This window comes from Oryctolagus cuniculus, chromosome X, assembly GCF_964237555.1.
Source record: "Oryctolagus cuniculus chromosome X, mOryCun1.1, whole genome shotgun sequence".
In the NCBI taxonomy this organism is placed as follows: domain Eukaryota; kingdom Metazoa; phylum Chordata; class Mammalia; order Lagomorpha; family Leporidae; genus Oryctolagus; species Oryctolagus cuniculus.
In genome coordinates, this window is record NC_091453.1 from 102,233,052 (window position 1) to 102,257,853 (window position 24,802).

General features: G+C 38.9%; 1 protein-coding gene across 7 annotated transcripts in view; it reads right to left on the reverse strand.

The window, feature by feature from the left end:
• The window catches only part of TENM1 (teneurin transmembrane protein 1), an 867,710-nt gene that overhangs the window by 71,246 nt on the left and 771,662 nt on the right, over positions 1-24,802 (reverse strand). For all 7 annotated transcript variants that reach the window (XM_051827786.2, XM_051827790.2, XM_051827788.2 and 4 more), the window contains one exon: positions 6,476-6,630. In XM_051827786.2, the coding sequence (XP_051683746.1) occupies positions 6,476-6,630 (155 nt within the window). The remainder of the gene's footprint in view (positions 1-6,475; positions 6,631-24,802) is intronic.

Consider the following 24,802-nt stretch of genomic DNA (forward strand, 5'->3'; position numbering starts at 1 on the left):
TATAAATTTCCAAAGTACGGCTTATGGATTACAATGGCTTCCCCTCCATAACGTCCCTCCCACCCGCAACCCTCCCCTTTCCCATTCCCTCTCCCCTTCCATTCACATGAGGATTCATTTTCAATTCTCTTTATATACAGAAGATCAGTTTAGCACACATTAAGTAAAGATTTCAACAGTTTACTCCCACACAGAAACATAAAGTGAAAAATAATAGATGATTTTTTAAATGATGATGAAATCAGATCAGACCTATTGTCATGTTTAATCCCAGCAAGAGTCAAGTTGGGAATTGCTAATTTCTTCTTCTTTTTTTTTTTAACAGAAGATCAGTTTAGTATACATTAAGTAAAGATTTCAACAGTTTGCACCCACATAGAAACACAAAGTGAAATATACTGTTTGAGTACTCGTTATAGCATTAAGCCTCAATGTACAGTACATTAAGGACAGAGATCCTACATGAGGAGTAAGTGCACAGTGACTCCTGTTGTTGACTTTACAAATTGACACTCCTGTTTATGGCCTCAGTAATCTCCCTATGCACCAGTCATGAGTTTTCAAGGCTATGGAAGCCCCTTGAGTTCTCCGACTCTTATCTTGTTTAGACAAGGTCATAGTCAAAGTGGAGGTTCTCTCCTCCCTTCAGAGAAAGGTACCTCCTTCTTTGAAGACCTGTTCTTTCCACTGGGATCTCACTCACAGAGATCTTTCATTTAGGTTTTTTTTTTTTCCAGAGTGAGTGTCTTGGCTTTCCATGCCTGAAATACTCTCATGGGCTTTTCAGCCAGATCCGAATGCCTTTAGGGCTGATTCTGAGGCCAGAATGCTGTTTAGGACATCCGCCATTCTATGAGTCTGCTAAGTATCTCGCTTCCCATGTTGGATCACTCTCCCCTTTATTTATTCTATCGGTTAGTATTAGCAGGTACTAGACTTGTTTATGTGCTCCCTTTGACTCTTAGTCCTTTCATTATGATCAATTGTGAACTGAAATTGATCACTTGGACTAGTGAGATGGCATTGGTACATGCCACCTTGATGGGATTAAATTGGAGTCCCCTGGTATGTTTCCAACTCTACCATTTGGGACAAGTCAGCTTGAGCATGTCCCAAATTGTACATCTCTTCCCTCTCTTATTCCCACTCTTATGTTTAACAGGGATCACATTTCAGTTAAATTTCAACACTTAAGAATAACTGTGTATTAATTACAGAATTAAACCAGTCATATTAAGTAGAACAGACAAAAAAAGCTACTAAGAGGGATAATGTATTAAGTTGTTCATTAACAGTCAGGGCTATGCTGATCAAGTCACCGTTTCTCATAGTGTCGATTTCACTTCAACAGGTTTCCTTTTTGGTGTTCAGTCAGTTGTCACCGATCAGGGAGAACATATGGTATTTGTCCCTATGGGACTGGCTTATTTCACTCAGCATGATGTGTTCCAGATTCCTCCATTTTGTTGCAAATGATTGGATTTCATTGTTTCTTACTGCGGTATAGTATTCTAAAGAGTACATATCCCATAATTTCTTTATCCAGTCTACCGTTGATGGGCATTTAGGTTGGTTCCAGGTCTTGGCTATTGTGAATTGTGCTGCAATAAACATTAGGGTGCAGACCGCTTTTTTGTTTGCCAATTTAAATTCCTTTGGGTAAATTCCAAGGAGTGGGATGGCTGGGTCGAGCGGTAGGGTTATATTCAGGTTTCTGAGGAATCTCCAGACTGACTTCCATAGTGGCTTGACCATTTTGCATTCCCACCAACAGTGGGTTAGTGTCCCTTTTTCCCCACATCCTCGCCAGCATCTGTTGTTGGTAGATTTCTGTATGTGAGCCATTCTAACCGGGGTGAGGTGAAACCTCATTGTGGTTTTGATTTGCATTTCCCTGATTGCTAGTGACCTTGAACATTTTTTCATGTGCCTGTTGGCCATTTGGATTTCCTCTTTTGAAAAATGTCTATTGAGGTCCTTGGCCCATCTCTTGAGTGGGTTGTTGGTTTTGTTTTTGTGGAGTTTCTTGATCTCTTTGTAGATTCTGGTTATTAACCCTTTATCTGTTGCATAGTTTGCAAATATTTTTTCCCATTCTGTCAGTTGTCTCTTCACTCTCCTGACTGCTTCTTTTGCAGTACAGAAACTTCTCAATTTGATGCAATCCCAATAGTTGATTTTGGCTTTGACTGCCTGTGCCTCCCGGGTCTTTTCCAGAAATTCTTTGCCTGTGCCAATATCTTGAAGGGTTTCTCCAATGTTCTCTAATAACTTGATGGTGTCAGGTCGTAGATTTAGGTCTTTAATCCATGTTGAGTGGATTTTTGTGTAAGGTGTAAGGTAGGGGTCTTGCTTCATGCTTCTGCACGTGGAAATCCAGTTTTCCCAGCACCATTTATTGAATAGACTGTCCTTGCTCCAGGAATTGGTTTTAGATCCATAATCAAATATAAGTTGGCTGTAGATGTTTGGGTTGATTTCTGGTGTTTCAATTCTGTTCCATTGGTCTATCCATCTGTTTCTGTACCAGTACCATGCTGTTTTGATTACAACTGCCCTGTAGTATGTCCTGAAGTCTGGTATTGTGATGCCTCCGGCTTTGTTTTTGTTGTACAAGATTGCTTTAGCTATTCGAGGTCTCTTGTGCCTCCATATAAATTTCAGCCTGGTAAGCACTCTTATCTACTCTACCTCAGCGGATCTCATTCAAGGATCTCCTGTGCCACATCTGTGTGTTGATTTGCCCACATCTGGGCACTGATTTGTTTCAATGCCAAGGTTCCACTTCCCAGCCAAACATTTCAAAGGAGTGATCTATTTTCACGTTCTGCACTTCCTCATTTCATACTCTTACCACTAAAATATGATACCCATTAATTAGTATCCTATTAAAGGCACTCATATCAGAGTCACTAATGCTGTGAATCAAATGGCTTCTTAAGAAAACAGCTAATTACCCATGACCTCTACAGTGCATTTGCTATTGAGCATTCCCTTCCAGTTTTCCTCTTCACTTGTCAGGTCTCTTCCTCTCAATCTCTTTTGTATGTTGGTCAGCATTCTCTTGATATTCATGGTTCTCAGAGTTCGGCCTTATCCTTCTTTTTTTATGCTATATGCCCTTCTTGGGAGTTCTTACCCACTCCCTTTGTTTTGGCATTACCATGGAGAATCCAATAATCACAAATATAATCTATATTTCAGCCCTTGAGCTTTAGACTTGTACCCAGCTGCCTGCCAAATATCTTTCCCTGCATGCCACACAGGTACCTCAAACTCAGTATGTCCCAATCTGAACCCTCAGCTCAAATCTGCTTCCATTCCTCTTGTATTCCCTATTTCAGTGAACGGTATTATCACCCATGTACTCTTTTAATTCTCAAATTAAGTCAGTCAACAATTCTTTCATTTTAGCTCCACTATTTCACTAATCTTTTTGGCTTTCTCCATCCATACTGTGATATTTGAGGTTCAGCCATTATCATTGCTTTTATAGCTAATGTGACGCAGAGTTGTATTTTAAAAGCACATCAGCAGAATATCAAAAACCAATGGAAGTCAAGTTAATTTGATAGGCATTTCTTGAAAAGGTGCTAATCACGCATGTATTGGTATAGCTTGTCCCTGTCATACCTGTATTACTTCTATTGCCTCAGACGTGGTCTCTCTGCCTCTAGCACTGTTGTGCTCCACTGATTCGCCACACTACAACTAGAATGATCTTTTAAAAATGCATTTCCATGCTTAATGCTATTTTTAAAACTGTATTTCTCTGCTTAATGCTATTATTGGCTACCCATTGCCGACTTTATAAAACTGAAATGCTATCAGGCTTATAAGGTCTTTCACTATTTCATCCTCTCTAGCTCTATCTGATTCCTCCATATTCTTTTCACCATAGTGTCCTTTTGGTACAGGTATGCATGTTTACTGTGCCTGCCTAGCACTTACTGTGCATGTTCAAAGAATACAGTCTATTTTGGGAGATTATTTGGATACACAGTTTGCCAAGAGAGAATAAATTACATATTAAGCATGGTGATGCTAAATTCCAATGAGAGAATGTGACAACAGTGAGGACTAGAACTAGCAGGGAAGGCTCCCATGGAAGAGATGAGCTATGAGGAGGATGGAGAGTGGTCTTTGGACCAGCTGAGGTCATTCTAGACTGGGGAATGGGGCCATACGAAGCAAGGCTGTAATAGAAGTGAAGAGTGAAAATCTGGACACTGAGTAGAGATCAGTAGAGACTTCTTCTGAGTCAGTCTGGGCAGATCAATTGTAGTTATTTTTTAGTGCACAGAACAGGAAATGGCGGTCAGCAGCGAGTTAGCTGCCAAACAATTTATACAGGAAGCTTGCTCTCTTTCCCAGTGAATCCTACTGGTTTCTAGCACCCTCCCTTCACCTTGCTCAACTCTTTCCCTTTCTCCTTCCCCCAGAATGAAACTTCCCTGTGGTTCCAAAGCTCAAAAAGTGCTTCAGAGAAACTAAGGCTTGGAGTCAAATAGCAGAGTGAAGATGTGATTCTGTGTCCTGGTTCCCAGGGCTCCCTTTCAGTGGGCTGCATGGCACCCTCACAACCTGAAAGGGATGAGCTAGCTTTTATGGTGGCAATTATGGTGACAGATGTTTTATGAAAAAGAACCCTCCTCATGATGAGGCTCATAGTTTTGAACTTTTTAGACAAAGCCTTTTTAAGCTTTTTGCTTGACTTTCCACGCAGAAACAGGTAAGTTGTTTAGAGTTGCTTGATCGCAATACTAAGTGCCCTATTTTAAGTTAAAAATATCTTACAAATGAATCATATGCGTGCATCTTCTCTCTTCCCCTTCCCCCATAGAAATCCATTCTCACCCTTCCTTTTTGCCATAAATAATGCTCATTTTCCTTGCCTTTAGCAGAAGATTGAATCATGGAAAGTTAGACCATTTGAGGATTTGAGGGTGTGAGCCACTCAAATCTCTATTCACAATGGTTTGTTCAGTTTGTCAGTTCTCCAGGCTTTCCACCTCTCCATTTTATCTTTGTAGTTGATTTTGACCATTTTCTGAATTTCTGGGGGCAAGGCAGGGGTACGGTGAAAAAAAAATGGACTTCAAAATAGGCACATTACTGATGTTTTATAGAGATGTGTACTCATGGTGAATAGAGGTAGCAAGAGATATTAGAGTTAAGGAATAAAGCAAGATTTCTGGGTGACGTGTTCATTTCACTGTGCTTGTTATCCTGGGTCTCAGGTGAGATGACAAATGAAGCTACAGGAATATTTTAACTGTGGAGGATATCACTGGTTGCCTACCCAACAGCAACCCTTTATTTCTTGCTAACAGAACTCTGATTTTGGTTCAAACATCAGGCAGCAAAATGCTCGTGGAAGGTGACCCAATTTCAGAGAGTCTGAGTGCATTAGGAATCCCATTTCCCCTTTGCCAGTGACTGGTGAAGGCAAAGGCATGTGACTCAATTCCAGTTAATGTGACACGAGAAGGAAATCTGCTGGCACCTTAGCCTATGTTTGGACATCCCATAATGTGAGATAATTAAACCTTGTTATTTAAACTACTTTCAGAAAAGCATTTTATTACTTGCAGCCCAAACCATCCCCTCTGATACACTAATGAATCCTAAAACTTCCAACATCTATTCTAATTTCTTTGAAAAAATCATCTAATAATTTCCTTCATCAGAGTTGAGATTTATGAAATGTGAGAGCTGGAAAGTCCCTTTGAGGACTGTCTGGTCTGTTTCCTTCATTCTGCATATCAACTCCTTAAATCTGCAGACTGAGAAAGGCCTTCACAGCTGGGACTATGCTGTGTGCTCTATAATACCTCTGCAGGTCCAGTACTGATTTTGTGGAATGGTGGTAAAAATCAAGGGTTTGGAACCAGATGAGAGCTACACAGAATTTTCTCTTTTATTCTAGATGGCCAAAAGCTTTTCTAAATAAGTGTAAAATATGCAGATTTCAGAAGGGATGTTGCTTTTACTTAAGAAATTTTCAAATACCTTAGAAATGGCCATATATCATATATGGCTATGGCTATATATGAATAACTAGTTATGTTCATATATTCATTAAAAGTATTTTAAGTCACAACTAAAGTGACTGCTTTTCCAAATTTGAGTTGTTGTTTCATTTAAAAATAATAACCTTACATGTCTTGGAAAAATAGCCAATAAATGAGGCTGACCTCCTTACTCTCCAAATGATTCAAATTTGGGAGACTTTAATTTTTATGTCAATATTCCACCTCACATTGCACCCAGCCTTACCATACTCTCCCAACTAAGTTTTTTTTTCCCTACCCCAAGGAGAAAAAAAGTAGCTTACATAAAGAGAAACTTCTGCTATCTGGCATTAAAACAGATCCACCAGGCTTCCTTTCTACCTCATTTCTGTATGAGAAAATTATTCTCCATTTCAATGATGCCAAATGGCGATAATGCTTGAAAAACCAGTGGTGCCTACCTGAGTGATGTCCATTCCCGAGTCACAGCTCAGTGGCTGCGTGGAAGTCAGACCGTTTGAGCCGATTACAGTTGTGATCACTGCATTTTCATCAATTCTCCGAATCATAGTGCCATCCACAAAGTAAATGAATCCATGCCTATCAACTGTGATACCTGTTGGGAAACAGCCAATGAGCATTAGTATTCTAGGGGCCACATTTGCACTGAGCTCACTATTTTGAAAGAAGCCATAGAAATGGAAAGACATTTTAAAGACACATGGGTTCAATTTTACTCAGCATAGGCAGGACAGTCATGGGAGAGGTGTGTTGGGACACACATTCACTTCTTTGTGTATCAAAAAGTAACATATTAACATAAAGCCAGATCTAATGATTTTGTTTGGCATGATTTTACATTTTCACCCCTTTGATACTTGCTTCCTCCCACAAACAGAAAAAGAAATCTTTAAAATAACTGGGAAAAGATGGTGGAGGTAGTGTAAGTTACATTTCTTTTATGGTATAGATGCATAGGCCACTGCTTCTATTCATGGTTGCATTAAGAAATAAGTGACTTGGAAAGCATTAGAATTATTTTCATCAATTCACACTGAGTTAACAGGGAGTTTGTAATAATTCTGATAAACGGCAATGAGCTTTTTTCTCTGCATTATCTACTAAGAGGGAGGTCGTAGAGCAAAATTGTGACATTACACAGGAAATGGCCGAACTTTTAGAAAAATAAAAGCCAATAAAATTTTCAGTTTTTATACACTGTGTTAATTGCAGCCTGGTTTCTTGGAAAGTATACTTGTACTATAATAGCAGTAAGAAGGTATGGGTTCTAGTACTGAATATACCATGTACGCCAGATGTGTGCCTTTGAATTGAGTCATTTATCTCCAAATTGAGGTCTCCTATTATGTAAAATAGAGGGGAAAAAAGGTCTGTCTCATCCAAGATGACCAGCTGCTCTGGTTTTCCCAGGACTGAGGCAGAGGTCAAGGGTTTTTTTGTTGTTATTGTTTTGTTTTAAAAGATTTATTTATCTGAAAGAATTAAAGAGAGGCAGAGTCAGAGAAAGAGAGAGAGAGAGAGAGAGAGAGAGAGAGAGAATCTTCTCTCCCCTAGTTCACTCCCCAAATGGCTACAAAGGCAGGGGCTGGGCCAGGCTGAAACCAGGAGCCAGGAGTTTCATCTGGGTCTCCCACATAGGTCTAGGGGACATGAGCCATCTAGTACTGTGTTCCCAGGTGCATTAGCAGGGAGCTGGATTGGAAGTGGAACAGCTGGAACATGAACCGGTGCCCATATTGGATACAGGCATTGCAGGCAGCGGCTTTACCCAGACCCCAGAGCTCAGTTTAAAATTAAGACAGAGCTCGAAAAGTGAGGATGAGCGGGTCACTTGATGCCTAGGTTGTTGTAAGTATCTTATGAGATAATAAATCATATGGGACTGACATTGTGGCATAGTTAAGCTGCCACTTGTGACATTTGCATCCTATATTAGAGTACTTGTTAGAGTCCCAACTGCTCTGCTTCTGATCCAGCTCCCTGCTAATGTACCTGGGAAAGCAGTGGATGTTGGCTCAAGTACCTGGGTCCCTGCTACTCACATGAAAGACCCAGATGAAGTTCCAGGGTCCTGGCTTAGGCCTGATCCAGCTCCGGCCATTGCGGCCATTTGAGGAGTGAATCAGCAGATGGAAGATCTCTCTCTCTTTTCTATGTCATTCTTCCTTTCAAGTAAATAAATAAATAAATCTTAAAGTATTTAGACAGAAAATTAAAAAATAATAATTGTAAAAAGTGTCAGACACATATAAAGAACACATGATTCAACTCTGTCTTCTGTTGGTGCTATTGACATTGCTCTGGAAAATAACCACATGGAATTAATGTAGCCCTCCCCACCTGCCTTATTCACAGGGCTTATATTCCAAGACTCCTAGTAGATGCCTGAAACTGGACAGTAAGTCCTATATATACTATGTTTTTCATATACATACATACCTAGGGTATAGGTCTAAGTTTAATTTATAAATTAGGCACATAAGAGACTAACAATACTTAATGATTACAGAGAATAATTATAGCAATGTACTGAAATAAAAGTTATGCAAATGTGGTCTCTTAAAAATGTTATATTGTACTGTACTCACCCTCCTTGTCATGATGTGAGATGCCTATGTGATGAAATGAAGGACACAGGTATTGTGCTGGATCCTTAGACTATCATGAAAGGGTTACAAGTGAGGCAATACCACAACAGCTTATGTCATAACCAAGATGACTATTGACTAATGAACAAGTGGCATTATATGGTGTACTTCCAAAAATTCATGGAAATGTGTGTTATGAAAAAACTACGGGTACTGGCACTGTGGTGTAGCAGGTAGAGCCACCGCCTGCAGTGCTGGCATCCCATATGGGTGCTGGGTCAAGTTCCAGCTGCTCTACTTCCAATCCAGCTCTCTGCTATGGTTTGGGAAAGCAGTGGAGAATGGCCTAAGTCCTTGGGCCCCTGCACCTGCATGGGAGACCCTTAAAGAAGCTCCTGGCTTCCAATTGGCACAGCTCCAGCCATTGTGGCTATCTGGGGAGTGAACCAGTGGATGGAAGATCTCTCTCTCTCTCTCTCTCTCTCTCTCTGCCTCTCTATATAACTCTGCCTTTCAAATAAATAAATAAAAAAGAGAAAACTATGTAGGATGGAGTAGGATAGCACAAGATTTCATTATGCTTCTCAGAATGGTATACAATCTAAAACTTTTGAATTACTTCTGGAATTTTCCACTTAATATTTTTGGATTCTGTTTGGCCCTTGGTAACTGAAATTGTGGAACATGAAGTGACAAATGAGGGGGAAGGGGGAAATGTACATTCAAGCTAGTCTATATTTTAGTCTTTTTCTATCTTTCTTTTATTCAGACCTAGTAAAACTTATTGAAAATATGTTGAAGTTAGAAACTTCTGTTCTAACAAGCATGTCCTTCTACCACCACCACAACTACCACTACCACCACACACGCACACACACAGACACACACATACACATATACACACATACACTAATTTTCCTGGCAAAGGGTGAACTCATCCAAAAACAATTTATAAACCCAATATAATAAACTGCTTTTAGGTGAGCTAATTTGTTGACAGGAGTTTAATATTAAGATTTAGATGTATCATCTACTTTGATTGATTACTTTGATATTCTTCATGAAGTACTAATCTTTAGTATCTGTGAAAATTGCAGATTCATTTTAAGATCCCCTGACTACCTCTAAAGTCATCCATGCTTTGTTGAGTTCTCCAAGGAAACAAGTATGTCCACATGAGGGAATTCCAACAAATACCTTTTTCATTTCTAGAGGCATAAAGATTTTTAAAGCACTTTACAAAAGGACTTTTAAGATTGGGACAGAGCAAATGATCGTGGCACGTGAACATTTACTTCATTTCCATTTTGGCTGAGGATGAACCAAGAGGAATCTGTACTTTTTATTTTTGTTTATGTTTTGGCAAAATCAATTTCTTGACTACCTAGAATTTGGTCTGGGTAGTGGCAGGCCTATAATTTTAGGACCACCTTTTATAGCTTCTATATTAAATATCACTGAGTGTGAAATTTAAACTTTGGCTGTCATAAGAGGATGGACTTGAAGTTCAAGACTCAAATCTGGAGAGAGAAAGGCTGAGAGTAGATGTGATCGAGGTGTGTAAAATCATGAATCATTTACTAAATGCATACTGAATGTCACTATGCTAGGCTCTGTGAGGGTAAAGGACAAAGAATCTGGGAACACTGAAGCTAAGACTAAGAATACTCTGAAAGTTTAGACAATTAAGGAAGTTAAAAATAAAATGAAGTGTTCTTAGTAGGAGGCAGTAAATATAGAGAATCTGATCCTCTGAAAATCTGAGGAGGTCCTCAAAGGGTATAGAAAAATAAATGTATGTCTAACTAGCATGTTTGGAAGGATCCTTACATCTGTGCTAACATCAGAGAAAGATAATTCTGTACCTTGACTACTATACTCATCCTCATCAGACTGTGAAGTGTGGGCTGATCTGGGCAGGATAATCCTGGACTTCACATAGTTTTCCCATTTTTAACTTTTATAAAGTTCTAAACACTGCATTTCTTTCTCTGTTCCTGTAAGCTGAGTTCCACAGATCAGTGCCCTTTGAAATAACTCTGGCCTTATTAAATACTCACTACTGTATTTGCCCTCAGGGCATTTTCTGCTGACAGTTTGTAAAATAGTCTTCTTTCATATATTTGTGTAGTAACTTCTTTTATCGTGGTCCAAATTCCAAACACACTCCTTTTTCCTTGAGACTCTTTAATTAACTTTGATTAGGCTATGACTTATGTTTGAGGTTGAAAAGAAATAGTAGAAAGGACTATGAAGGTACTGTGTGATGGGTGCTTTATAAATGTACCTAGTCATATGCATATATTCACACATATTTTCCTTCCAACCATCCAACGCACAAAGCCTCCAAATACCTTTACAAACTCATCTCTGGTGAACTTTAAGGGGTGTTTAATTTGATTTTCATTGAGGGTAAAAATCAAACTGGAAACTGTAGGCAGGCAAAGGAGAATTATATTTTTGTCCACTACTTGGGGAGGTTTCCCGTTCCAACATGAGTATTGTTACAACCCAGAGCTAGTGATGATGCAGTGTGATCTCCTACTGTTTGTTAGACTGAGTGGGAGGAGGTGACACATACCCAGGATATTTTAAGCCTTATTCTCCAGAGACAGGAAAGTGAGTGATTTCAGATCACAGAAAGCCATCTGCGGCTAGCAAGATCTGCACATTCAATTTAGTTTCATATTTTGATATTGCTGTATCCAGATCTCCAAAACTTGGTATCCAGTGTTGTGGGCATAACTTATTCTGTATTATTTTTTTAATTACTTTTTTTAAAATTGATTCGATAGGTAGAGTTAAAGACAGTGAGAGAGAGAGACAGAGAGAAAGGCCTTCCTTCTGTTGGTTCACTCCCCAAATGGCCGCTACGGCCGGTGCTGTGCTGATCCGAAGCCAGGAGCCAGGTGCTTCTTCCTGGTCTCCCATGCGGGTGCAGGGGCCCAAGCACTTGGGCCATCCTCCACTGCCCTCCCGGGCCACAGCAGAGAGCTGGACTGGAAGAGGAGCAACCGGGACTAGAACCTGGCACCCATATGGGATGCCGGCGCCACAGGCAGAGGTTAACCTAGTGAGCCACGGCGCCAGCCCCGGCATAATTTATTCTAATAGTTATGTCCATGGATGTGCTTACTGACATTGTTTTTGTAAGCACTTAGAACTCAATCAAAGTTACAGTTATTGGATAAGAAAAAAAAAGAGTTAAAGGCACAAATATATAAATCTGTAAAACCACCAGGAAGTTAGGCAGTACTGCTGGGGAGGTGGGGTGGAGGTGGGAAGAACAACACACAACAGCTTGAGTCCCCATACTTGCACCCCCTCCACCAAGGAAAACACTGGGCTCAGACGCTCAGACAGCATATTTAGCTTGGAGCACATTTTTGCATTTGTGAGAAAATAAATAAATCCTTCTAAATTAGTGCACGTAATGAAAGCACTGACAAATCATAACCTGGAAGTGTGAACGGTGCCGTCTCCATTCATCAGTATTACGCCCAAGAAGCTCTTTCCATGGAAGGATCAGCTCATAAGTAAATTGCATCTTGTAAAAAAAAATCTTCACAACATCTTATCCAAAATAGGGGACATTATATAATATCTGAACTGCAGCTTTTGTTCTCTGAGAAGCATCGCTTTGTAGGAAATGGCTGCAAATTACAGGTGAAATTATTTGACTTCTTCCCTTGTCTTATTATCCTCCAATGAATAAATACTATAATTCTAGACAAGTGCCTAAAGGTCGAGCATCTTGTATAGTTACTAATACCTTTATCACCTCTTGGGGAAGATGCTGCTGCTGATCAATATGGAGGAAGAGAGGTATCCTGATGTGATCACTGGGAGTCCAGATGTGGCACTTAATAGCCTGGAAATAGTAGCTCAAATCCCAAATTAGATAACAGCAAAGATCAGAGATTTTGGCTGTGCAGAATGTCAATTTTAAAATGTTGGCAGAAGGCATCTCTGTATTTAAATTTTTGAAAATTACAGCTGTTGAGGCCACCTAGATTTTTATTATGAAAAATGAAGCTTCTTTCAGTACATAAGCTTTGGGAAGTAGTCATAAACCTTTTTCATCTTATAGCCCTGACACTCAGAAAACTGAAATACTGAATTTTTTCTGCCACAATCTGCTCTTTAATTTTATGAGACAGAGATAAATGGTAAATATCAACTTCCAGGGAATGTCCTAAGCTCAATATGGCATCACCTCAATTTTCAATACTGAGAGTGCTGAATTGTGTAAGTGACATTAGCCAGTTGATCCTACAGTGTTCTTGAAGTCAAAGAGAGAGAAAAATATTTCTGCTTTGTTCGTGTGTATTCCAACTGTCTTTCAACTGGTATAATATTTGTGGACCATATGGAAACTCTCTACTAGGCAGAAAAGTTCATTCTCCAACTGATGTGACTATTGTCTACTTAATTACCCATTGGGATTAGAAAGGGCCAGGTTCATTTTGCACAAAAAGCCCGTGAAGTACTTTTGCTAGGTAGCCACTAATGGAGCTTCTAGAACTTGAAGCGTTTATAGATATGTGTGTCACTAGGATTGGAAGGAGCAGAGCTTAATGAGCAGCTGAAATGACTGCACTCTGTGGTTAGCAATGAGGTAAGGATGTCTCCTGTAGAAGACGCTAAGAAAGTGACTATAACATTACTTGACTAATACTGTGAGTTGTTCAATCAGCTATTCTGTTTCATAAAAAAAGTTACAGTATATTCTAAACAGTAAAGGTCAATTTCTAAAGAACTTAAATTCAAGTTAGAAATGGGAAGCATTCAAACTGCCCGGAACATCCTCTTTCTTTGATGATTCAGAAGGCGCTTTAAGGGGCTGCGGAGTCATCATAAGGGACAACAGATACGCAAGTTAGTTAGCCAAGAATTTAGAATGAGAGAAAGACAGACAAGGCCACTGTTTCGCATTTTTCTTCTCTTTGGCTCCTTCTGATCCTCTCCCCAAGCTTTAGGTCTCAGCCTTGCTGCAAGGTCAAGTAAACGAACGGTTTTCTTACTTCTCAAACTACTATCTTTCTAGAAACTTTCAGAGGAAGCTGTTTTCCCCCTTACTTATTGATTTATTCAAGATTTATTTGATACCTATTATGTGTCAGGCCCTGTGATAGGGGACTGTGACTACAGGAGAGTGTAAAACAGACGTAGTTTTGCCCTTTAGGAGCTTGGAAAGCAGTGAGGGAGATGAAGGAATAACCAGCCAATGCCAATGCCATGAGTTGAGCATTAGTTTCAGGCAAGTCCAGGCTGTCATGGGAGCAGCTTGGGGATAGGCTGTGTACATGAAGATCACAAGTAATTTCTCAGAGTTAAGTGATATGCAAACTGAAATCTGAAGGATCACACTGAATTCTTGATGAGCTTACTATGAAATCCAGGTAAGCACCACAGAAAACCCATGAAGCATGACTAATACCACTAATAATTATTTCCATTTGCTGAGAATACTATGAGATTCTAGGTACTGTGCTAGATTCTTTCAATACATTTTCTCATTTACTCCTCACAGCAGCCTTGTGGAATACATATTTAAATCACTTAATTTTTAAATTGATATTCATTATGCAATGTTATTTTTTAGATGAAGAAACAGAAATGCAGAGGTCCAGTGATTAAGTCCAAGTTACATACCTAGAAAATGCTAGGTTGAGCTCATGTTTGTGTGAGTTCAATGGCATTTTTTTCTTAACTGTCATATCAAGTAGCTTAAATGAGGACATCAATTGCTTTACTGTGGGGGTGGTAGACAGACTGGCTTAAGAAAGTTCAGAAACCATTGCTTTTGTTAGGTTGTCAAAGAGATCCACTGTCCTTCCCCTAAAAAATTGTTAACAATTTTTGTGTTCCTGTAACTACCATAGATCTATACAGAATTATTATGGGGTTCCATCCTTACAAAGCTGAACGTCTGGACAAAAGTTCTAAGAGTTTCCATTTGATAGGGTGGTTGGTAACATGACTGTTATCATGTAAGCTACCAGCTAAAAAGGAGACCCCAGAAGTAAGGTTACAAAATGCATATGCCATATATCTGGCAGATGACATAAGTGTATAAGCTAGGCCAGGTGTTAGACTATTCAGGTTCTTGGGCAAACTAAGGTTAACTAAAATGAACATGTCCCACCTAAATGCATTCAATGTTTTCAAAAGAAGATCCTTGAACTTAGAATAAATCCAACTAACACACTTAGCACTGCTATTTTTTCACATTGTCTTGATAACTTTTATTATTGATAATATTACACATAATTAATAATTTCTTCAAAACCAGCCAGTAGTTAGGTGACTGAATCTTTGGCTTGGTATATTTTGAATTCTCACAGTTTTGTCCATGTAATACTGCTATTAAAATTGTGTCTCTGGGGCTGGCACTATAGCATAGTGGGTAAAGCTACTACTGCCTGCAGTGCTGGAATCCCATATGGGCGCTGGTTCTAGTTCCGGCTGCTCCACTTCAGATCCAGCTCTCTGCTATGGCCTGGGAAAGCAGTAGAAGATGGCCCAAGTCTTTGGGCCCCTGCAGCCACGTGGGAGACCCGGAAGAAGCTCCTGGCTTTGGATCAGCCCAGCTCTGAACGTTACAATCATTTGGGGAGTGAACCAGCAGAGGGAAGCTCTTTCTCTCTCTGCCTCTGCCTCAGCCTCTCTGTAACTCTGCCTTTCAAATAAATGAATAAAACTTTTTTTTTTTAAAAAAAAGCTGTGTCTTGATATAAGTGATGTGAAACCAAAGATAAACAAATCTAGTAATGGCTCTCATCACTGGAAAATGAAATATCTGGATGATCGATACGCAAAACTTTTTAATACAGCTTCTTCTGTTCCTACCAAGACCAACATTCAGAATTTGTGACAAGTTCATCCAATGTCATCAAATCAAACCAGAAAAGCAGGTGGCCAAGCTGAATTCAACTTTGCTTTTGCTCTGGTCACCATTATCTAACTCACTCTTCCTTCAAAATTTCTAACTTTTGGTATGGTAGAGACAGGGCTATGTGTTCAGGTCATCCTATTTATCATTCCTTCCGAGAATAGGACTATATTACATTTCCCAGCCTCTTTTACAGTTCCACGTGAGCAATAGTAACGTATGTTACTTTTAGGTCCGGCACCTAACAAACCCTCTATTGCACTCCTTGTGATCCTCTGCTTGCTTTGCTGCCTGACTGGCTACAAAGCAAGTAGTGGAAGACTCCAATGCCAAAGGCATTGAGTAAGCCTTATATGGAGAGAGACGGGTTCACTGAATCACTGTTTGGATTAGAGATTCCTCCCATCCAACCCTGAGGCAACCGATATTGGACTGTAACATGAGAAGTAAATTACTATTTTCTTAAGCCATTGGCATTATGTATGTGTACATGTCTAATATAGTTGCTAGTTTGGCTTAAAATTCTATTCATCTTTCAAGATGTTTATAAGATGTTTCTCTTTCACAAAGCTTTCCCTCTAAACTCTAGTTCATCATGATCTCTCTTTTCTAACCCACAGAAGCTGTGATTAATTAAAACACACACACACATGCCCACGTACACACACACACACACACAAGTTATCCAGTCACACTCTGCAGGCAATAAGTTCCTTGAGGGCAAAATCTGGATTTTATGATTATTTTTATATCTTAACAAATCTAGTCGACCTGGGCACAAATGTTCAATGAACTTTCGTACATTATATACTAAATTTCCATGTATTTATATTGGGGCACATTTAACATGAATAAAAGAAAGTGAGCCATGAGGCCCCAAGCTCCTTATGAATTTCTCTAAAAATGAGCTTAGAAGGGACACAAATACAATCTCATTCTCTAAAAACCTTTAACAGAAGTATGGCCTCTATCAATTAGCAATGATTGGAGTACAGAAAGAGGGAAGTTGACAACCAGGAACAGATAAAGAACTATGGATTAAATTAACTGCACATAAATTTGATCCAAGCAGACAACTACATTCAATAGCCCAGTGATCCCCACCTCCCACCACTAAGTGTACTTTTCTCTGTCAACACAGCTTTGTGTTGTCATATGGTGATTTCTTCCAACATTACCACAGTGGGAGTTCTAAAGAGACAGAAGTACCTCAAGAGTTTGCCTTAATTTGCTTCACTATGGATCACACAAGGGAAAACAGAGAGAGCTCACTGGCTCCAATGCAGGGGATATGCATCTCAGGCTGACTTTTGTTATGGGTTAGCTGTAGCACTCAGTACCTGGAGTTCCTAACACATAGACTGCCTACTACACCCACAAGAGTTAACGAAGTGAAAGGACCCTGAAGAGGATGAAGTATTATGGGGGTGCTAAGTGGTGTCCTAATTGCTCAGTTATTGCTATAATTCTTTCTGAAAGTGACTTTTCTAAGCCTAGGATCGTAGACAAAGGTTTCCACACAGGCCTTGCTTCAACATTGCAGGCTTTCTCTGTTGGACAGGCATACTATAAAATTTAAGTCCATAAAGCAGAGTGCCTTGAGTTAGATTCACATTACAGACAAGGCAGTGGTTGAAAACAATTTCGTTAGCTTGAGGGAAATATTGCACTGTTGAACTGTTGTTGTAAAAGCCTTCAAACTTTTATAAGGTGGTTAAAGTTTTCATATAGAGAATCAAATAAATGAAGCTCCATTTTGTACAACTGGCTAAGAAATACCTTGGACTGAGGGGAGTTGTGATATCTAAACATTTAATGGCTTAGCCAGGTATTAATAATGATGTGAGTTATTTTATGCTTTATAGAGGTTGGTGGTTTGAGTGTGTGTGTGTATGTACATATGTAAGTAAGAGAGATGGGGTAAATAGATGGGTCTGGTTCAGGTTGAAATGCACACCTCTTGTTTTATTTTTATGCTAGGTTTCTTGCTCAAAATATGCCTGCAGATTGAGATTTAAGGAGACTCAGTACATATGGGCTAAGAAAAATGAGGTTTACTAAATCTAAGCTGAATATTTTTTATTCTCCCCCCTTAAAAATTCTTTAAACATCAAGCAACTATATCTGGGACAATACTAAGATAACTTTTCAGGAAATGCCTCTGTCATCCTAAGGAAACAAAAGTGCCTCACAAGAACCTTATGTGAACAATTAGCCCGAGGAAGGAAAGCTCATTTATTGTCCATGGACCAGAAAAATGTAATTGCAGTTGATAGACTCTAGGGAAAATGAGTCTCTTTCAAAATATGTGAATGACCAAGAGTATCTAACAAAAAAAAATCAAACTAAGTAGAATACCTTGGCCTGAATACACAATAAAAGCAGGATATGAGGAATCAAGTCAACAGTGCTTACTATTCACATAAGTGGACTAACTCAAGAATTAAAATTTCTTTTTAGGACAATCATTTGCATGCAGTGCCCATTCCAAAAGAACACAGAAGGCCTATTTAAAATTCTTCCCACTCTTGTGCATCTTGACTAATGAAGATAATGCCATAAGAGAAGTTCACAAAGTCAAGAGCAGGAGTTAGCCATTTGCAAAAGGTAAGACAGGGTAAAAAACACCATGTGAATACAATTTTTCAATCTTTTAAATGGAAGTTCAAGAGAATGACAGTTGAGTAAAACCAAAAAATAGTCAAAGTAGTTGTTTGAAGCAGTTGTTCCATGAAGCAAAGAATTCCTTTTACTGTTTTTTCTTTTTCCCACTCTGACCTACAAGTTTGGCCAAGTTGGGTACCAGAAAGTTACAATTAAAAGGTATTTTAAAAGCTTGGATGCCTTGTTCAGAGGGGGCTTTTTACTGTTTTAGCCTAGTCTTGATGAAGACTGAGTTTTCCAAGGTCATTTCCTCACCTTTTCTTCTCTAAATTCAATCACCTAGACAAGTTCATGAGAATTATGGGAGGAGGAGGGAAGAGTCTGGAAGAAGAAACTGGAAGATACAGTTGTAAGACTGTGATTTAAACAAATGTACATAATCTCCCATTCTTTAGATTTTTGCCTTTGTCCAGGTGTGAGAATCAAAACTGACGTGGCCATGTTAGCGGATTACTATAAAGACTAAACAAAATAACACCTGTTTTGTCTGTGAAAACTTTATGAAAGGTTAATATTTATTTACACTTTTGATTAACAGTGTTCTGATATCATGCTGTGGTTTATCTGTTACATGATTACTTGCTTCAGCATGGATTGATTTAGATGGCAGGCACCCTACAGGTAATTCTGTCAGTGTCTCTTCCACACTGATGGTGAAGATCAGTCTTTACAGGGTTTTGTATTATTTTTCCAGTCAAATTAATCCACATGCTGGCTCTGAAATGCACCACCCACTTTCCTATTACTGCAGATTTGCCTACGCTGGTCCCTAGAATTTCCCTTCTTTCTCCTAGTATCCAAATCCTACTAATATTTCATGGCACAGTGCAATTGCCTCTGGAATTATAATATACAAACTGACTTGAATACTTGCAAGTAGCCTGATGGGAGTAGTTCTTTGCCAATGATACCAGATAATTCCATTGGTCTTATCTGAGGGTAGAAATCTTCTGAGCCTGTTGGAATAGACATGTAATACCAATGCAAGTGGGTAGGAATGAGATGTAATATGCCATTAAGTTGCAAATCTAAAGCTTAGACCATAACTAAGAGCACAGGGTGCTTTGATTGGGCTCAAGGATTCATTTTACATACTGAGTTGGGGTCATTGTAGCAAATGCAGGCCAGCTCCCAGGAAGGGCCATGTTATTCATTACTCATTTAGAGCTGCCTCTTATTCTCCACCACCATACCTTCTCCCCTTTCACATATCCATTGATCTCATTCCTTTTGTGGTTCACTGAATTGCTCCTATCAGGAAGAGAGTATACTCTCGTGTCCAACCGTTTCTCAGAGTCCTTTCTTTTCCTCTGCATCTTCCCTGTTCTGCTCGTTTCCCTCCTATTCCTCTCCCAGTCATGACCAGCTCTTCATTCTCTGAATCACTGTAGTGTTTAAAGTTTGTATCACACACCTAATGCTGGATGATCATCTTCTCTAATGAGCCTTTGCTTCTATCCTCAGCCAGATCATTTTCTACTGAAGGGAAGGGAGCTTGTCTTTTTACTTCACTTATGATTTCTGAATTTGCTGCTTGAAAAGCTTAACAAAACAGCGGAGCTTGAAGAACATGGTTATTTTTCTAACAAAATATACTGGGAGCATGATGGGGATCTGATAGAGTAGCCAAAAAACAGTGTGAGTCTTACAGATAGTAAAGGATACTTACTGACATCACTTGAATATATCGAAAGTATTAATTAAGAGGATTGCATCTTTGCATACCTGACAAACGAGATGGTCATGATGTTTGACTATAACATTTAGCATAGTTACAGCCATACAGGAATACTGGTTTTGTTCACAGAATAAATGACTTAGGTATACATTAGAAACAAAGCAATCTAAGCAATTAAAGAGTAGTTAGAAACAGCTAGTAAGTCTAATACAGGAGGTAAAACAAAGCAAAACTGAGACATATTAAAAAGATTGCCATATACCAACTGCAATGGTCCCCTTATTTCCACAGTCTGAACACCTCCAGAATTTCTAGGAATGATGTAGGCCTCAATTTAGGATCAATTCAGAAGTCAGTGGTTTTGATAACTTTTTAATTGACTACTATTTTTAAAAACATTCAAATAAATCAGATGATTAAAACCATGTTGTTAAAAGTGGGGCAGCTATATTTGTGAAATACAATATTGCTAAGCATCAGTAAAAACTTCAACAAGAAGATTTTGAGGATGCTAGGTGTTGATCTGTGGTTTCTCAAAAATTTGAAGCCTATCAAGCCAAAAAATCACATGATTTAAAAGTAGCCCTTCTTCAATCTACTCTCTAGTTTTACTGCTTTTGGAAAGGGGAGAAGGCACCATCTGAGAGACCGCTAGTCCTCAGGTAGAGAACACAGATTATAGAAATCAGTGTAGGTCGTCTTGGCAGAATCCATTTTGATGTATTTGGGCTTGGGGAAGTACAAAGAATACCTATCAATCTATTACTATGGCTCCAATTTCCTTGGGTTAGAGATGCCTTACAAAATCAGAAATCAGTCCTACCAACTCAGGGAAACTATTTGCTATAATCACCTTCCTTTCATGAGTAAATACTGGTGAAATGGGGAAACCTACCTACTTTCCTTTCCCTCAAAACCCATTGCACAGTCAAACAAGCTTTTTGAAAATCCAAATGGAATAGCTAGTAAATGAAACTGGAAGAAAAATAGAATAACACTGGCGCTTTCTGGCCAGGCTTTGCTATTTGGGGCTTGGAGTTATATATAGAACACATACAATAACTCAAAATATTTGAGTTATTGAGCTTGTGATTCCTAACAAAAACTTTAAATGGTACAGAGCCCAGTCCCAAGGAAACAGTGACTTTCTTTGACAGATAATAAAGCCGAGTCAATACATTGAGGCTCTTTCAGGAAGTTCATAGTCATTTTTGGAACTTCACATTTGAACACATAAGAGGTGCTGGAGAACTCTGCAGCTTAGAAGATCTTCAAACCCAATCAGTTCAGAAAATAATGGATTAATTCTGGCCACTGCAGGGACCTTGAAGACCCTGATCTATGACCAAAGTTGATTTGTGTTCTCATATATTGGCACCTGTGTCTTATAGCCTGTTAAATTTTGTTTATTATCTTTGTATGAGTAAAAGCCTCATTTAAAACAAAACTAAATAGATCATTTTTGAAATAGAATTACCAGGTATAAATTTAAAAGCTGCTCTCTAAACGCCACTCCTGTCTTAAAAGGTCTAATAATTATGAAATATTTTAAATGGTAGACAATTCAGAGTTACAGAATGCCATACATCTACCACTCACATTTAATAAATGTTAACATTTGCTTCATATATCTCTTTTTACAAAGGAAATGTCTGGGTGGGAATTTGCCCTAGTGGTTAAGACGCTGGTTAGTATGCCTGTGGCCCACATCTGAGTGCCTGGCTCTGTTCCTAGCTCTGCCTCCTGATTCCATGTTCTTGCTAATGCAGACCTTGGGAGGCAATGGGGGTGACTCAAGTAATTACATCCTTGTCACACACAAGGGAAACCTCTATTTAGTTCCAAACTCCTGCTTTGGTCTGGCCTGGCCCAGGCTGTTAAGGGGCTTTTAGGGAGTGGCAGAAGATGGAAGCTCTCTCCCTCTCTCTCTCTCTCCTTCTCTTTCTGCCTCTCAAATTTTTTTTAGAAAGGAAATTTATGAATATAACCAAAGCCTGATTTCCTTAATACCTTTCCTTTTTCTCCTTTCCTCCCCAGAAGCAGTCACTGTCTTGAAGTGTGTTTTGTTCATATGCATGTTATGATAAATAGCAGATATACAGAGAGAGCTACCATCTGATGGTTCACTCCCCCAAGTGCCTATAATGGTCACTGGAAGGCAAAAACTGGGAGCCAAGAACTCAATATAGGTCTCCTACATTAAGAGCAGGAACCCAATTACCTGAACCATCACTGCTGCCTCCCAAGGTGTGCATTAGTGGGAAGCTGGAGTCAGGAGCCAGAGCCAGGCACTGAATGCAGGTACTCTAATGTGGGCCATGGACATATTAAGTGTTGGGCCAATCTCTCACCCTTATTATTGTTTTTACATATAGATCTAGTTCACTCATTTTTACTATTGTATAATTTTTATCATTTGACTAAACCCCTATTAATAGATTACTAGGTTGTTTCCACTTTTCAATATTGTGAGGAATATCCTAGCATGTATCCCCTTACATACATGTATACTTGTGACTTTCCATGCATTTTTCCTTATTCAGGCATTCCCCTGGAACAACTCATGACAAGGTTTAAATTTCTGCCTTTTATTTGGACAATGAATTTTCCAAGTAAACATAATGAAGTCAGGACAGTGTATAAAAATTAGACCCCTACCTATCACCACATACAAAAATCAAGTCAAGTTGGAGCAAAGACCTATATTTAAGACCTGAAAGCATAAAATAGCTAAAAGAAAATGTAGGGAAAACACTTCAATATATTGGTATAGATGATGACTTCTTGGATGAGACCCCCCAAAGTACATGCAACAAAAACCAAACAAAACCAATGGAATTATAATAAACTCAGAAGCTTCTGCACAGCAAAGGGTACAGACAACGAAGTTTGAAAGAAGAGAACTTGAATACAGTCCATTTTGAAAACAATTCTTATTATTAATCTTCAAAACAGTCCAGCTATTAGTAGTTATTAGTTTTAGAAATATCTCACCACTCATTATCATACCCTATTCTGTACTTGATCTGTGCCAGGCTCTGGTTTTTAACCCACCTTGTGTCATTTCATCCTCTATAAGCCTAAGGAAGGTAGGTACTATTTCCATTTTACAGATGAGCAAACAGTGGTCAGAGATGGGTTCAAAATGGGTTTTCATCCAGATTTTTTTTTTACTTATTTTTTTAACTTTTATTTAATCAATATAAATTTCCAAAGTACAGCTTTTGGATTACAGTGGCTTACCCCCCATAACGTCCCTCCCACCCGCAACCCTCCCCTTTCCCACTCCCTCTCCCCTTCCATTCACATCAAGAGTCATTTTCAATTCTCTTTATACACAGAAGATCAGTTTAGCATACATTAAGTAAAGATTTCAACAGTTTGTTCCCACACAGAAACATAAAGTGAAAAATACTGTTTGAGTACTAGTTATAGCGTTAAATCTCAATGTACAGCACACTAAGGACAGAGATCCTACATGAGGAGTAAGTGCACAGTGACTCCTGTTGTTGACTTTACAAATTGACACTCTCGTTTATGGCATCAGTAATCACCCTAGGCTCTTGTCATGAGCTGCCAAGGCTATGGAAGCCCCCTGAGTTCACTGACTCTGATCATATTTAGACAAGGCCATGGTCAAAGTGGAAGTTCTCTCCTCCCTTCAGAGAAAGGTACCTCCTTCTTTGATGGCCCCGTTCTTTCCACTGGGATCTCACTCGCAGAGATCTTCCATTTAGGTCTTCCTTTTTTTTTTTTTTTCCCAGAGTGTCTTGGCTTTCCATGCCTGAAATACTCTCATGGGCTTTTCAGCTGGATCCGCATGCCTTAAGGGCTGATTCTAAGGCCAGAGTGCTGTTTAGGACATTTGTCATTCTATGGGTCTGCTGTGTATCTCACTTTCCATGTTGGATCGTTCTCTCCCTTTTTGATTCTATCAGCTAGTATTTGCAGACACTAGTCTTGTTTATGTGATCCCTTTGGTTCTTAGTCCTATCATTACGATCAATTGTGAACAGAAATTGATCACTGGGACTAGTGAGATGGCATTGGTACATGCCACCTCGATGGGATTGAATTAGAATCCCCTGGTATGTTTCTAACTCTACCGTTTGAGGTAAGTCAGCTTGAGCATGTCCCGAATTGCACATCTCTTCCCTCTCTTATTCCCACTCTTATATTTAACAGCGATCACTTTTCAGTTAAGTTTCAGCACTTAAGAAGAATTGTGTATTGATTATAGTATTCAACCAAAAGTATTAAGTAGAACAAACAAAAAAAAATACTAAGAGGGATAACATATTAAGTTCATCCAGATTTATCTGTGTGACTCCAACACCTGTAGATTTAACTGATCTAAACACTTCCAAAACTTTTAAAATTCCACAGGGCTCAAATTGGAAAGACGGATGATATGATTTAAGGGTCACTAAAAGTCCTTCCCACTCATCTTAAAAATACCTTTATTTCAGGAAGGCTTTTCTAACAGTGCACAAAACTTAGAGACATTAAGGAAATATAAACCCAATCATATAAAATTAAAGAACCACAGGTTTAGAAAAGAGAGACAACTGACAAACTTGGAAAAATATTTACAACACATGAGATACAAAGAGATTTTTTTTCTTAATTTGACAAATAGAAATACCAACAGCTCAGTAGAAAAATTGGCAGAGGATATGAAATTGAGTTTACCAAAAATGAAACACAAGTGGTGACAATAGATAGGAAACAGTATTCAACTTAATTGGTAATCAAAGGAATGCAAATGAAAGCTACAATCTACCACTTCATACTGTTCAGAGGGCCAACATTAAATGGTTTATATTCAGAGCTGCTGAGAGTATAGCAAATGGGTACTCTCATACACTATTAGTGAGAGCATAAATGTGTTTCATCTTTTGGGAAGACACTTTGATAATATTCACTATTGCTAAAAGATTAA